The following is a 16,624-nucleotide window of genomic DNA, read 5'->3' on the forward strand; positions in this document are numbered from 1 at the left end:
CATGTACCATTCCATAGTACAGTTTTTGTACCAAAATTTTACATTACAATGATGATGTACTGCTTTATTTTTGTCTTTGATTTATGTAACATTGTTTAACGAATTTATTAGTTATTATCCATGTCTAGATTAGGGTTATGCATGCAAATTATCGTTATACAATATAAAACATGGCTGTTTAATTGCTTAATAAAATAAGATAATAATGATACATAATGTAACCATAAATGAATAGTGCGCTTCTAATACATATGAAATGCGGCACAAATTATGCAATTGCTAAGTATCCTCTGTGGGTTGATTCAGACAATCCCTCTTAGTATGGACAATTTGCCGGCATAGCCAGCACCGTTTCTCTTGACATTCTACCACATCCATATCCCTATGAAACCTCGTAGAAACTGGCCTGCAGGTTGCCTTTCTACGCATGGCAGAATTAGGGCGAAAATGTGTCTCATGCTACTCTGGCCAAAGCTTCTTGTAAGGGATTGGGGGAAACTCTACCTCGTAAACCTTGAACACATACTCCTGCAGGTGGACTGGATGAACATATGACCCCCACTCGACGCTGGCAGCAGCACAAGCAGCAAGTGCATGACGACAAGAGAAATGAAGTGATTGGAAAAGCCCAGAGTCGCATGTCCCCTAGCTCAACCATACACGGAATAAACCCTGGCTCGAACCCTCAAACGACTCTAATTCCTCTACAAAAAAAAATCGAAGCCCTCTTGTCGCAATGTGTAACCCGCATCTTCTGGATAACCCTATCTATTCTTTTCAACCGTAGCCTGCAGCCACTGTGAATACTGATTACCTGCCGCCATTTGAGCCTGCACCTCCCTACCCTCCTGGATGAACAACTGCTGTAATCTCTTGTATGTGCATCTAACGATAGTTGAAATGGGTAGATATCTTGTACCCTTTAGAACTTTATTAAAAAATTCGGATAGGTTAGTTGTCATGTGCTCAAACTGACATCCACCATCACAATGTTACAATCATATTTTCTTATTAAATCTACGGTCCCAGTCAGCCATCTCAAGGGATAACATCCTTAGAGCATCCATGTACCACTCGTACCCATCATTACTAGGACTGTATGCAGCATTTATGAGATATCGCTTGTCCTCGGCTGACTTGAATTGAGACATGAAGTTTGCAGCCAGCCATGTGCCTAACATAGTAGGAACAGTACGCATGGAACTCCCTAGGAAGCTTCTAGAGGCTATTATTAGCTCTAAATGCAACCTTGATTGCTTGGGATCTATCAGATATATTTAGTAGCCCTTCTTGTGGTGTCACATGGAGTCTCAGATTTGTAAAGAAGAAGGACCATGACTCCATACTCTTAGACTTAAAAATAGCAAAGGCCACAGGGAGGATGTTACTGTTATCATCCTGTGCAACTATAATTAGCAACACTCCACCATATTTTTGATACAAGTGCATGCCGTATATGGAGACGAATGACTTACAATGCTTGAAAGCTTCAATTTAGGGAGAGTATGACTAGAACACCTTATTGAACTAACCGCAGTCGTGCACCATCAAGTAGTCATCATAGTACGACATCGCACTGATGTTACATATTGTGCCAGGGAGACTATTTTACAATTCTTGGAGCAACTGTGGCACCTTGTACGACTCATCCTAATCATCATATATCTGTGCAATTGTCTTTTGATTTACCATCCAAACCTTTCTGTATGACGACTTAAAGTGATAGCTTTGTCTCACTGTACTCTGTAGAACAGGGATGATAACTGATGGATTAGACTGTATGACTGGCATGGTGATTCTGCATACGAGGTTGCTGTCTAACTGTTGATGATCCTATGAGATAGTGGGGGCTAGGAACATGTGTGGTCCGCCGAATTTACGCACCTCCCTAACCATTTTAAATATAGTTGAATTAAAATGTAACCATAATAACAACGACAAAGAAGACAAGAAACTAAGATACTATAACACTCACCAATATCCCAGATTCTGTTGAAATGCGACACTGAGACTCCAAGGACAACCATCCATAAATTATCGGCAACGTAAGTGGTGATTTAATTGATCAGACTCGACAACTCGATACTCGGCACTTCTCCAAATGCGGTAATTTTTCACGCTTTGCATCACTGCCTCTTTGCTTCTGAATCTGTGGCCAACCCGAAACTCCACACCACTTTCGGTGTTGTAATTGTCGGCCCCCATATTTGAATATAGAGTTTTCTCGTGGATCGCATCAAATCCAATGTATGGTAGTGGTTGAGCATAGATGATAACTCTGGAATTGGACTCAGAGCAGGCAAAAGGTATGGAACTGATCCACCAACAAGAGTCTCTAGTATGAACTCATCATCGTTGTCATCATTAGAGGAACTACTTTCATGGCTATCGACAACGTACTCTTCGTCAGATTCATCATCCTTAACTTCCATGTCCTGCACTCGACTAGCAGAGTGCAACGGTCGTGGTGTCAGAGGAGGGTCATTAGGTACAAAGTTCGATCAGCCAGAACCACCACCACCAACATCACGAACCTCCGCAAAAAACTCCATCACTTGTTCAACCATAATTCTCTCGTGCACGTCAAACATTAGGTACACATGCTCATTGCCATCGAGCCAGAACGGACGAAATCGAAATACACCATTTTACATCAGTGCTAGCATCTTATACCCAACTCTACCAATCTCTTTTTTCTTCCCATCGCCGGCGTGAGTCAATATCATACTCTTTAACTTGGACAATGAATTTGCTCTTCGAGTTCGGAATAGCGCAAGACTCTCACACTAAAATATAACCCACTGTGACTGTTTCTCATCTAACAGTTTGGATATACCATCATGACAAAGAAACCACTGCCACTAGACATTTTTTCTAAGTTTTTCAAAGAAAAACGGAAGAGAAAAAAATTGAGAGATTTGTGAGGAATACCATCGGTTTCTTGATCCTTTTATGATTTTTGTTATATTGTATCTTGTTTATTGCGTAAACGTTTTATATTACCACGTATCTCATTTATACTATAAACGAGATAAATCACCTAATGAAAATTAGTAAATACTCTCAAAGTAACGTATATTCGTAATTAAAATATTTATTTAAAAAAAATCCTAAAACTGATAGATGAAATTAGATATTTTTGAAACGGTTCTGCTACGTTACCAACAACATATCTGCCAACTTCTGCCAACTCTTATTTATAATTGTGTTTCATGAAAGTGTGTTCGTGGATGTGTCTAATAAAAATGTCTTTTTTATAACTGTGTTTAATAGAAGTGTCTTTATAGATATATTTTCTGGATGTGTCTCTTTATATATGTATTTAAAATATATTAATTACTAGACACATCTACGAACACACTTCCATAAAACACAAATATAAAAAAAGAGTTGGCAGAAGTTGGCGGATAATATATTGGTACCCTATACTTTTCCTTTTTGAAATTCTTTTTTTGATGTCTAGATATTTTTGAAGATGCTATGAAAGAAACTGTCTTGACCAAAACATTAATTTTTTTTTGGTTCCCAACGGTATCCCCCGACTCGACAGGTTAAGGACTAATCTGTCGCGGATTTGAGCTCTATTTAAGAGTTTGACCAAAACATTATTTTAATAGTAGAAAAATCGAAAAGATTTGTAGGCGGAAGCCCGAGTCTGAGCCGTATAAGAAAGGCCCATGGGCCAACAGTCTAATGCCAAAAACGATTCGAATACCGAAAAAGAAAATCACATCTATTCAGTACTTCTTCGTTGTTCACTTGTTCCTCTTTCCACTTTCCACCACTCTCCCGAATCCTTGAGACGCTTCCCGAATCCTTCACGAATAAGTACCCCCAACCCCTTCGTGTTCCCAAAAACCCTCTTCTTCATTCTGTTCGTGAATTTTAGAACCCTATTCGAAGTTTTCCCTCTTTTCTTGTCTTCTACCCTTTCTTCAATCGAGCAACAATGGCAAAAGAAGGACCTAACTGGGATGGATTACTCAAATGGAGCATTGCTAACTCCGATGGAAGTCGCCCCACTCGCAATTTAAGGTACTTTCAATCTCTTCTTTTCTCTCTAAATATGTTCTTCTAGTTGAGTTGGCTCGTTATGGTAAGTTTTTCCCCCTTTGATGCAAAAAGGGAAGTCCATGTTTCAATATTATTAATTTATTTTTGCATGTTTTAATAGTATTGTTAATTTTTGCTTAATGGAGTAAAGTAGGGTTTTATGCTTTTAATCAATATGAAGTTATGAATGGAGAGCCTGAAGACTGAAGTTAAGAATCAATCAATCTATTCTGATTCTTTCATGGAATAATTTAGAAGCTTAGGGTGCCTTTCTTTAGGGTTTTTTATTTTCTGTTAGAATTTTGCCAAGACAAAAGAGTAAACAGGAGATGAAAACAGAAACAGAAAATGCTGAAAATAAAAATAGAAAATAAAAATGCATCACACCTTTATCTTTTCCGTGGCTTTCTTTTTTCTGCAAAGTCACGTACTTTTATCAATGAAGAGATTGATATTGATATTCAGCGGATTAGGGTGTGAGTTTCTTGATGTTATGAATATGTTTCTGTTGTTGAGAGGTATCAAGGTTTCATGTTTTGTAGCTATGGTTTATGACATGCATTGTTGTATTGAAAATTCTAGTATAAATGAAAGGGATACATTTATCTTTTGGAAGTTGAATATGGATGGGGATGGACCCAAATATTATGGTTTGCTATGTTGGTTTTGTAATTTTGAAATTAGAGGAATATTAGCATACGGTTGTAGACAAAGTTGTATACTCCTTCATCTTAAATTAGGAATTATGACTTGGTGAGTTTATTACTATGATTTTTCATACATGGTTTATTTTTTCCCCTTTTTCAAAATAAAAAATAAAATTATATACAATAGGCATGCTATATATATCATAGGATTTCCCTTTACCGTTGTTCAAATGCCAGCCATCCCATGTCCTGGGATCCCAACATCCCAGTTTAGGTGATGTCTGGGGTGTGACGAGATCTGGGATTGGCTAGTATTACCAGGGTCTGATTTTGTTAATTTCTGTACTGTGTAGTGAAGAGGATCGGAGATGGTTTATGGAAGCGATGCAAGCACAGACCATTGATGTTGTAAAACGTATGAAAGAGATTACCCTTGTAATGCAGACTCCAGAGCAAGTCTTGGAATCTCAGGGTGTTACCCCTGCAGACATTGAAGGTATCTAACATGTGAAAGCTACATAAAAAATAAAATAAAATTTACATTTAACATTTTAGTGAGTCATTTTCTTTCTTTTTAAATCTTGTACTGACTTGGGGTTTATCTCTATCTAACTTTTTTTTTTGACAGATTTGTTAGATGAGTTGCAAGAGCATGTTGAGTCGATTGATATGGCCAATGGTGAGTCTTTAGGATGCTTATAAACTTGGTCTGTTGTGTTGGAAGAGTATAATGACACTGCTTAAGTGATTATTAATGTGTGAAGTACTTGACATGTGTCAGCTTATGCTTGATGTTCATATATCATCTTCTATGCATTATTCACTGTATGATGCAGTGTCTCTCTTAAAATTTGGGCAATGAAGGGTCAATGGTAATTGGTAATCCGTTATTTGAGTTGTACTGGCTTTGCAAAAATAAATGTATTGAGTTTATATTCACGGTGTCATGACTCATGTTGTTTTCAGTTGATGTGGTTTTTGCTATGCTTCTGCAGAAAAATATTGTTTGTCCTCGTATTTTTCTATGTGAAGGCACTGCTGAAGTACCATTCTTCTGTTGTTAACCTTAACATCATTCCTTTTCTATGATTTTTGGTGCCTGTCTTATCTACGGCTGAATAATATGGCTCTATGTTTCTGATTGAAAGAAATGTATGTCTCACTTATTTTCCTGGTTTGGACATATTTCCAGATCTCCATTCAATTGGTGGGTTGGTTCCGCTTCTTGGTTACCTCAAGAACTCCCATCCCAATATTCGTGCAAAGGCTGCTGATGTTGTAACCACGATAGTCCAGAATAATCCTCGTAGTCAGCAACTTGTTATGGAAGCAAATGGCTTTGAACCTCTTATTTCCAATTTCACTTCAGATCCTGATGTGAATGTTAGGACTCAGGCACTTGGAGCAATCTCTTGTATGTAGTATTTTTTCTTTTTAATTTTCTTTTCCCAGTTTTAGCATATTCCTTGTAATCTTCATTATGTGTTTTTTGTGGATTACTTGACAGCACTGATTCGGCACAACAAATCTGGCATAGCTGCCTTTCGTCTTGCAAATGGTTATGCAGCCTTAAAAGATGCTCTAACTTCTGAAAATGTGAGGTTTCAAAGGTAATTAAGGTTTTTCCTGATTTGTTTGTTTGTATATAAATTTGTAATTTTCCATATGATATCCATATTATTGGTCTGTAATTACAAAATGGAATAAATCTATACTGAAGTGTCTGAAAGATTTTTGTTTCAACACTTTAGTACTTTAAATTCATACACTTCAACTTTTGGGAGATTTTCATCTTGAGACTTGAGTAAAAAGATTTAATGCATACATTTTAGTCCTTGAAAGATCAAATGCATGCAATTTGTCCTGAAAAGAGGATTTTTGTACGAGGACTGAAGTGTATGTAATTTAATGTTAGCGTTAGTTAAAATAGTTTTAGGGGTTAAGGTGTATGTATTTAATCTTTAAAGGACTAAAATGTTAAAGAAAAATGTTACAGGGGCTTTTCAAAGACCCAAGTGTCAAAACAAAAACTCTTGAACTACAGTGTTGATGTGCTCTTCTTTTACTTATTGACTATGCTTTTTTGATGCTCATTACTTGTGATGGAATCTAATACCTAATCTTGGTCAATTTTCAATTTTATAGGAAGGCTCTCAACTTGATCCATTACCTTTTGAATGAGAATACTTCAGATTGCAGCATTGTAAATGAGCTAGGATTTCCACGGATACTGATGCACCTTGCCTCTAGTGAAGATTCAGATGTCCGAGAAGCGGCCCTCCGAGGACTTCTTGAGCTTACTCGTGACAAAAAAGAAGTTAAAAATGAAGCTTCCGCAGAAGATGATGAGAAAATGAAGCAACTTCTTCAAGAACGAATAAATGGAATCAGTTTGATGTCAGCTGAAGACCTTGGGGCGGCCAGGGAGGAGAGGCAGCTTGTGGACTCCCTCTGGAGCACTTGCTTCAATGAGCCGTCATCTCTTCGAGAAAAAGGTCTTCTTGTTTTGCCTGGAGAAGATAATGCAGCTGCCCCTCCTGATGTTGCCAGCAAATTTTTCGAGCCACCACTTCGATCTTCAGCCGCAAACCCCAATTCCAAGAGAGAATCCAAAAATGAAAAGAAGGAGGCTCCTTTGCTTATAGGGCCAGGGCCGCCTCCTCGGAACAGCGACAATCAAGGTAGTTAGAGTAATGCAAGTTTTTCAGAGGGATACTTGTAAATGAAGCTTTTGTCCACTCATTTTTCATTGTCTTCTACACATTCATAGGCTTTAGATTAAGTAGTGACTTCCCTTTTCTCACCCAGATTCTCCTTTCATGGGGTGTTCTAAGTTGATAAGTTATTATTCTCCCTCAATTTGATTTGTGAGTTGTTGCGCCATCTTGCTGTATGAGTATTGACACATTCCGAAATTTTACTCATCTTTCTCTTGTCAGGGTTTCACCTGATCCGAGGAAAAATACAAGAACCAATGAAATGAAAACTAAACTTTATGTTATATACAAATATTTTTACATATTCTGTAAATCCAAAGTATTACATATTGGACCCATATTTTCTTTTTCAGATATTGATTTAGAAATATTTCAATATATGAACTTACCTGGATAGTATACAAAAAGTTTCTTCTTTACGTACTTAGCATTGGCAGTAAATATTTTGAGGGTTTATTTGTTTAAATTTTTTGGAGTTATTTTTGTTAATAACGTAAATTTTTAGATATTATTTTAATAGTTTAATTTATTATTTTATTTTTGTTTTTACAGTCATGTTACATATATAAGTCGGGCTAAACCCAACAGAAGCAGCTATACTCACGTACAAAAGCGTGTTAACATGCGTTTTCAAAGAACGACTTTTTTTCTTCTTTCTCGATGAAAATTATAACTGTCATTTTTTCTTTGCGTTTCTTCTCTTTCTCCTTTTCATCTTTCTTCTTCTCTTTTTTCTTTGTGTTTTTTATACTTCTTTTCGCGTGTTTCATCTTCATCATCGTGTTTCTCCTTCTTTTTCTTTTGATTTTGTAACATTATGTATTTTTTTCTTTGATTTTTTCCTCTCAAAAAAAATTATGAGAATATGAAATAAGACGATAAAGAAGAACAACAGAAGATGACGAGGAGGAAGATGAAGGGTTCTAAATTATGCAAATCAGAATAAAAATATACCCAAATATCTTCGTTTTATACCCAAATATCTTCGTGTTATACTAAAATATCTTCGTTTTACACCTAAATTTACTGCAAATACAGAAATGAGTTATATTATATGTACATTAAAATCAGCTACCAAAGTCAGTCATTAGTACAAAATACATATTGAAATACAAATAATACATTGATATAAATTAAAAATTAGATTTAGATGTTAATTAATACATAAAGTTATATTAGATATTTTAATTTTAATAAACATAAATTATCTTTAAAAAATTTCGCTTTAAATAATTTTAAAATTAATTTTATTTTTTAAAAGATACAATCACATACAAATAATTTTTTTATTTATTAAACACAATTAAAAAGTTTGTACCCTTTTTAAAAATACCACCACCTTCTCAAAAAGCTAGCTTAATTCGCAAGAGTTGTATTGCCAAAAACTAATGCTTGGTTTGATAGTTTTTCAAAGAGATACATGTGTTTTTTAAAAGCATAAGCTCCTCATTTTATGTTTATTTGGTAAATAAAAAAAATTATGTATTTATGGTTGTAATTTTTAAAAGATTAAAATATTTTTGAAAGCAGTTAAAGTAGAGTTTTTTAAAGTTGTCTTAAATTTTTAAGAGAAGTGCTAGGGTCAGCAACTTTTGTAATTCGTAGCCATCAAGTAGCTATCAATAATATTTTTAATGATGTGAGATTTCATCCAATAGTGTAGAATTATTCATTTTTCTTTTACTGGTTACATGCTGTTCAGAATTTAATAAAACTGCTGGCTCTTAGACTTTTCCAATTTTCAAATTTAACACTTAAATTTATGTCTTTTATAGTGTTTTTAAATTTTAAAAATTATTTTATCAAACATAATTATTATTATTTGTGTTTATTAAAAATTATTTTTAATTTAATTTTNCTATATTTTTTAAAAAATTATTTTTTATAAACTCTTTTATAACAGCACAGGTCCCAGGTGTAAGCGTGTCACCATACGTTTCTTCGTTTATTGCTGTTTGACAGTGACAAATGTGATATCATCCGTCACTTCAACACACTCACCATAATTATCTATTAATCATAATATTTTTCTCAAACATGAATCAGAATCACACTTGTTATAGTCATAGTAGTAGTTTTCTTTTTTTCTTTTTCAATATATACATTTTTGCAGCTTCTCCAGGGACGAACCATGGTGGTTCATTCTTCTCCCCTCTCTTTTCAAGTACTGTTTCTTGTTCTCACGATTTTGCTGCAGATAGAATCTCATCAGATTGAAGATGTTGCTGCAAAAGTTGAACACCTTCCTGGTTTTGATGGCCCACTCCCCTTTCACCTTGAAACTGGGTACGATCACCACTTTTGTGTAATTTTGATATCCACCATTGACTCTTATTCTTTTGTTTATTATTTTTTATGAAAAATAACTAGAAATTCTAATTCATTCTTTAAAAAATTTAATTTTGATGTGTAAAATTGTTTTATATCGTTATTTATGTAAAAATAATCACTTTTTATATTGATTATGTGAAGGATCATTTAAAAAAAATGTGATTGGATAATTATGTATATAATTTGACATTATTAATGTATTAAAATTAATTTTTTTTAATTGAAATTCTTTATTTTTATGTGTTAAAAATATATATTTTGAAATTTTTACTCATTTAAATATTGATAGGATTTTTTTTTAATCAAAGAACTCAAGACAATATGATAGAGAAAAAAGAACATCAAGATATAAATAAAAAGATTAATGATCAAATTAATTCTTAAAAAATAAGTTTTTTTTAATTTGTCTTTGAATTATTTTATCAATCAAATTGGTTCTTTAAATATTATAAAATAATCACATCTGTCATTCCATCACTCTATTAATAATTTCTATCAACGATTGGTGATGTAAAATGTTAACTGACAGCATAAATAATACCTAGCATGTCCAATAGACGCTGACAAAATATGTTTATAAAAATTTATCTATAATTTCTATGTTATATTAGGATTAGAATTTATGTAATTGAAAAAATAGACTAAATCTATAAATTTTTATAAACATATTTTGTTAGTGTCCAATTAGAGATGTCAAATATGTTGTTTCACATCATCAATAATTAGCAAAAATTGTTAATAAAGTAACAGAAAAACAAAATATAGTGAATTTATAATCTCTGGATGAATAATTTGATTGATAAAATTTTTCATAAATGAATTTTAAAAAAATTCCATTTTTCAAGGACTAATTTGATCATTAACACTATTTTAATACATATTCAACTTTCAATACGAGGTTTATGTTTTTTACAGGTACGTGGGATTGGGGGACACAGATGATGACTTGCAAGTATTTTACTATTTTATTAAGTCAGAAAATGATCCTAAAAATGACCCTCTTATGCTATGGCTAACTGGTGGTCCTGGTTGTTCTTCATTTTCTGGCCTTGTCTACCAAATTGGTAATACCACTCTTCATTCTTATACCTTTTCTTAAACTTTACACATTTATGCATGTCTTCTTTAATCTCTATTTAGCCGAAATTTATCTGTAACGGTTTTATACTCAACACAAAATGTGCTAATCCAAACAAGATATTCACTGTCCTTATACTTAAGCTAAGCAAAAATCTAGTGTGGATGATGCTGAATTTGAAATATGTGTCACTTGATCAAATTCAATCATATAAATATATAATAATTTTAGGTATTAATTTCTCATAAACAAAGTTTTGGGTTTTAGGTCTCGTGAATGGAAAAATAGTTTTGTGATTTCATTGTTTTACCCTGTTTGCTACAGGTCCGATAAAATTTAAAATTGAGGAATACAATGGGAGCTTACCTAATTTGGTCTTGAGGCCACAGTCATGGACAAAGGTAATGCAATTTGTTTCTTGAACTATATCCAAATTTTGCAATGGTAATTTCTGTTCATTATTTAAGCATGTTGTTGTAAAATCTATGTATTAATTAATGTTGGTAGTGGATATAATATTTAGCCAACTCCTAAAAGTTGTCTCTTTTATTTGGTAACTAATTCAAATAGTTTATAACTTTAGTTTGAAAGGTTTAACCAACCAAAGAAGATTTATAACATTTTCGAGAGAATTCGTCTATAGACTTCACACCCCAGTTGCTCACAAACAAAGTTGTCCAACAAATAGTACAACCCCAAATTGTTGTTCACATCCTTTTTATGTGATTTTTTCTTTTACAAAAGAAAATGTTGTTGGAAAGTGTTATTTTGCTAATCATTTCAATGTTTTTATTTTAGGTCTCTAGCATTATTTTTGCTGATTTGCCAATTGGAACAGGCTTCTCTTATGCCAAGAATGTCACCGCACATCGCAGTCATTCGAAATTAATTAACCATACCCATCTATTTATTAGGAAGGTAAAGTCTCTATGCTTGTGTTCATGTCTCTGCCACCATATTTCTTGCTAATTAACAGCTTAATGCTTTTTCTTTTCTTTTTGAGTAAAGTATCATTTTTATGGAATAAGTTTTATTTGTGTCTCTAATGTTTAAACTGTCCTATTTGTATAAGTAATTCAATGTTATCCTGTTGTCAATTATACTAATAGATCATATTGTATTTTCAATTATTCTCACTTGAATGTATTCATTCTCAATTAAGTCTCACTTGGATGTGTTCAATTTTAATATTGTACCCAAAATTTGTGTTCATGTTCAATTATATCCCTAAAACAGTGAATTATATAAATGTTGCAAAGATTAGTTTCAATTTTTAATGAGTTATTATCCGGAGTGGATAATCAGTTTTGATCTGAACATTTGTATTCTATCTTCAAGAAGAGATTTTTAAAGTTCCAACTAAAGTTCATAATGTGTAATTGACGGCAAGATAATATTGAATCACTTTTACAAACGTTAGGGATACAAATAGGACGATTTAAACATTAGGGACACAAATATGACTTATCCTAAACGTTAGGGACAAAAGCGATACTTTACTCTTTCTTTTTTGATTGTTCATAATGTAGTGTACTTTGAGCTTTATTTGGGAGATTCTTTATTATTAAGTTGTCATTACCTATGATGCTGCCCTTCTTAATGGTTGTAGTGGCTTCTGGAACACCCGGAATTTCTTTCAAATAAATTTTACATGGGAGCTGATTCATACTCTGGAATTCCTGCCCCGGGTGTTGTTCAAGAAATTTTAAATGGTATAAATTTTTTATTGGCTCAAGTAATTACTATAAGAAATGGCTAATATCTTAATAATTTATTATAATCATCATGCTGAAAATGTTTCTTAATCATTTTAATTATCACTAATATTACTAATTATCTGTTGTTTTTCTTTTACAAGTCATGATTGGTGTGTTTTTCTTTTGGACATTATAAACTGGTTCACACTTCACACGCCTCAAGTTTTGCAAAACATGAGTCCTTTTACCTTATCTTTCATATAGGATATAGCTTCATTGGTTCTATATAATTAATACCAAAATAATATAATAATTCATAATAATCTTCTCTTAGAAGGTTTTATGAAATATCTTTTAGATAAGCTTAATTTTTTTTACCATTCATACACATAAAAAGCTTTATTAACTCACATGATTTTGATTAAAGAACTATTATTCAATTTCCTTGATTAACAGGAAATGATCAAGGTCTTCAACCCTGGATAAATCTCCAGGTTTGTCATCAGTTTGTTTGACCATTTTTTTATTAATGTTTTTTGTTATTGATAAATTAATATAAAAAGTGTGTTTTCACCATTAAAGATTGCCTAACATATAATCAAAATCTTTCACCTTTTTACCTTAGTCTTTTAACATGGATTGGACATCTTCCAATTCTAGACATTACAAACTCCCTCGCCCTATATTCACACACATAATACCTAAGGATTTCATCCATTACTTGGCTAGCCAAGTATCGAGCCTGGTATACTTGTTGCAAGGCATATATGATGACCACTAGACCAATTCTTTGCGTGCGGTTAAGTGAGTTCTTAATGATAATCCTGATGCAAGTGGTTCAATTGAGTCCAAAAAAGAAAAAAAAAATTCATTTTGAATGCGGTGTGTTTGACAATAGTTTTATTGGGTTTGGTTAGTGTTCTTGAAACACATAGACACATACACAAATACACAAAGATACATAGACATAAAGACATACAAATTTTGTAACGTGTTTGATAATAATGTACAAGACACGCATGTATAAATCAAATGTCAATTTTAGCCTTTGCATCTTATGCATTGGTAATTTCAAAAATAATTAAGGATGAAAAAGTCAAATTGTGTCATATGCATTGTGTCTCCTGTCTCAACTTTAAGGAGGAATACGACTAAACCACAAAAAATAACTATGAAAGATTGATTCGCTGTCAAAAGTAACCATGGAAGATCAAAACTCCTCAAATACCCACAATTGATTTGCTCCGTTTGTCAAAAGTAGCCAAGTCTGATGTACCCTTAGCAGAGTGGCTTACGTGGACTGTTTACGTTGACGCTTACATGCGTTGGTAGGCATACGTGTACTCAGTACCATTTAGGGTCAATTTAAACCCTAATTCTTCATTCTTCTCAGTTGAAACCCAATTTTCGCAGGGTAACCCGAGCACAGGCATCCAAGGTAACTACAAGCGAAGAACCTTAATTCCTGAATTAATTTATGCTCATAGAATTTGAGCAATGTCAAGGAGAGAGGTAACTACAAGCGAAGGAAGCATATTTTCAAGAGCTTCACATTCGAAGATGAAGAAGAAGAAAATTATGGATGGAAGATATCACTGTGGTGAGTATGTTGTCTTGTTGGAATCTTTGACGGTTACTAATCCTAGAAGATGGTTCATTCGTTGCTCCTTTTCGAAGGTATGGGACATTATTTTTGATTTTTTGGCTTCTGTAGAGTCGAGATTGCCATTATTTTGTTTGGGTTGATGAAATTGATGGGGATAGTAAAGTTTGGCATGGTGTTTGATTAGAAGACTCAATGAGCATGAATGTGATGTTGCTAATCAAGATGTGTCAATTGCTCCAACAGACCACAGGAAGAGAAATGTTAGCACGGCCACGAAGGTTGAGAAGAAAATTGAAGGTGAAATCAAAGCTATGAGAGTATAGCTTGTGTCCTTGTTTCTACAGTTTATGCTTTTTTTGTTTGTAATGGTCATGTACAAGTGATTGGTAAGCATTGAACCTAAAAGATATTTCCAACATCATCCCTGTCCAGAATGGCCTCCAACTACTACTCTGTTTCTTATTTTTCTCCAATCTACTCTGTTGTACTGGACAAAGCCGTCCATTGTATCCCCTCAACTCCTTCTTATTTCTAGCCAAAATTCTCATAACATAACACCTTATCTCTTCCAGGAGGGTAATGATTGGCTTTCCCCAAAACTTCTTACACTTAGAGTTAAAAACTTCACTGTTGTTGTTGGTGATATTATCCACCTTTGGCCATTCACTAAAGTGGGATCTTGACCATTATTTTGGTAGAATGCGGCTTAGATACTCCCAAGCATGTGGGTTTAGTTTTCTGATTGTTGTCATGGCTGCTGCAAAGTCTTGGGGGTAGTGCTCCTTGCACACAACTCTTATAACTTAGAGGTTACAATCATTGAAGGACTTAGTTCATAAAAGTATTACCTCATAGAGCCTTTAAGTGTGACAGAGTACGCCTCTAAACACGGTTCGTTGGAGAAGCAGCAACCTCCTTCTCCAATGTCGTCACAGGAATGGAATCAGAGTATAATGGGAGTATGCTAGAGAAGAAGAAGATGAAAAACTGCTTCAATGTCGTCACAGGAATGGAATCAGAGTATAATTGGAGTACGCTAGAGAAGAAGAAGATGAAAAACTGCTTTGTTAGGGGATGATTGATGTCGCCCTCAAAAGGGAGGGTAACACCACTTTCTATTCTTTTAATTTCAATGCTTGAAAGATTAACATTTTTTTAATAAACTAAATAAATGCAATTAAATAAATGCAATTTTAACAAAAAATTTTTTTAATCCACCTAAGGCATTCTTTTACCAAGTTGCAATGGATGTGAATACATTGTATAATTTAACAACATTTTATTAATATTTGGTCACATTTGACAAACAGAGCATATCAATTATAGGTATTTGAGGAGTTTTGATCTTATATGGTTACTTTTGTCAACGAATCAATCTTTTATGGTTACTTTTGGTGATTTAGTCGAGAAATACTAAATACATGTATTTTGAGTGTATCTGTGTACTACCATAGTTATCTAAATCCTTGTCTTACCAAACAAACGCTGAACGTATACCGCTATATCTAACAATTAGTGTCCATGTCTCAACAAATGAACACAATCTTATATAAACAATGAAGACTAATTAATTGGCTTAATTTTTCACAGGGTTATCTATTAGGAAACCCGATTACCACTGGAAAAGAGTCAAATGATAAGATGCAATATACTCATGGAATGGCACTTATTTCCGATGAACTCTATTTGGTAATATAGTTTAATTATTAAGTATTCAATGTTCATATATTTATTTTTGTAATGTCCATTTAACAAAAATGTTCCAAGGAAACTCCAATGATCTCTAATTTTCTGTAATCTATGGACAGTCTTTGCAGAGAAATTGTAAAGGGGAGTATATTGATATAGATGCCAAAAATGAATTGTGTTTAAGAGACATGCAATACTATCAAGAGGCAAGTATTAATAATTATCCAAACTTTTTATTATTTTATTCACTTTTTCCCTTTTTTGTTTTAAAATAATTGTCGTTTTTACTTTCTATGTCAAAATACATTGATTTTCCAATGAAAACTAAAAATTAATTTAAAAGTTAAAACAAAGGAATACAACACGATTATTGTTAAACTCATTAGAATGTTTTGGTAAACATTGCAAAGTTGATTTTCTTATGGATGATGAAGGGACACAGGGGAGACTTTTGACTCAGAAGTTGGAGGGTCCTCTTAGTTCATATCTAACTGTGCCAACAGTGATCTGCCAAGTACTTTTGTCAATCATGTATATAGCTTATTTTTTTGAAAAGTTTTTAAGTATATTGGTATTTTAATAATTTTTAACCATTGATCTTAGTTATATATATTATATATATTTTTTATAATTAAGATAAACGGTTAAAAATTATTACACCAGTACACTTGAAAGTTTTTTTATGATCCAGGTGTGTATCACAAAAAGATGAAACAGGAGATGTTATTTACACTGTTGTAGATTTAAAAAATCCAAGGCATGAGTTTTTTTACATTGTTTAACTTTTTTAACAGAAAATAACAAAT

At 33.2% G+C, this 16,624-nt stretch overlaps 2 protein-coding genes across 2 annotated transcripts; both read left to right on the forward strand.

Annotated features, from left to right (window-relative positions):
* The first annotated feature begins 3,736 nt into the window (after window positions 1-3,736).
* LOC107474950 (hsp70 nucleotide exchange factor FES1) lies at window positions 3,737-7,615 on the forward strand. The gene is made up of 6 exons (XM_016094591.3): window positions 3,737-4,035; window positions 5,054-5,196; window positions 5,329-5,379; window positions 5,893-6,114; window positions 6,208-6,310; window positions 6,846-7,615. The coding sequence occupies exons 1-6, from the start codon at window positions 3,950-3,952 to the stop codon at window positions 7,387-7,389; spliced, it is 1,149 nt and encodes a 382-aa protein (XP_015950077.1). The 5' UTR covers window positions 3,737-3,949; the 3' UTR covers window positions 7,390-7,615.
* A 1,842-nt stretch (window positions 7,616-9,457) lies between these two features.
* Window positions 9,458-16,195, forward strand: LOC107474956 (serine carboxypeptidase-like 6). The gene is made up of 9 exons (XM_052257877.1): window positions 9,458-9,703; window positions 10,664-10,812; window positions 11,151-11,227; window positions 11,625-11,744; window positions 12,436-12,538; window positions 12,980-13,017; window positions 15,720-15,818; window positions 15,938-16,028; window positions 16,173-16,195. Exons 1-9 carry the CDS (start codon window positions 9,549-9,551, stop codon window positions 16,193-16,195), a joined length of 855 nt encoding a protein of 284 aa, XP_052113837.1. The 5' UTR covers window positions 9,458-9,548.
* Window positions 16,196-16,624: the final 429 nt, after the last annotated feature.

The sequence above is a fragment of the Arachis duranensis genome, chromosome 2 (genome assembly GCF_000817695.3).
Source record: "Arachis duranensis cultivar V14167 chromosome 2, aradu.V14167.gnm2.J7QH, whole genome shotgun sequence".
Taxonomy (NCBI): Eukaryota; Viridiplantae; Streptophyta; class Magnoliopsida; order Fabales; family Fabaceae; genus Arachis; species Arachis duranensis.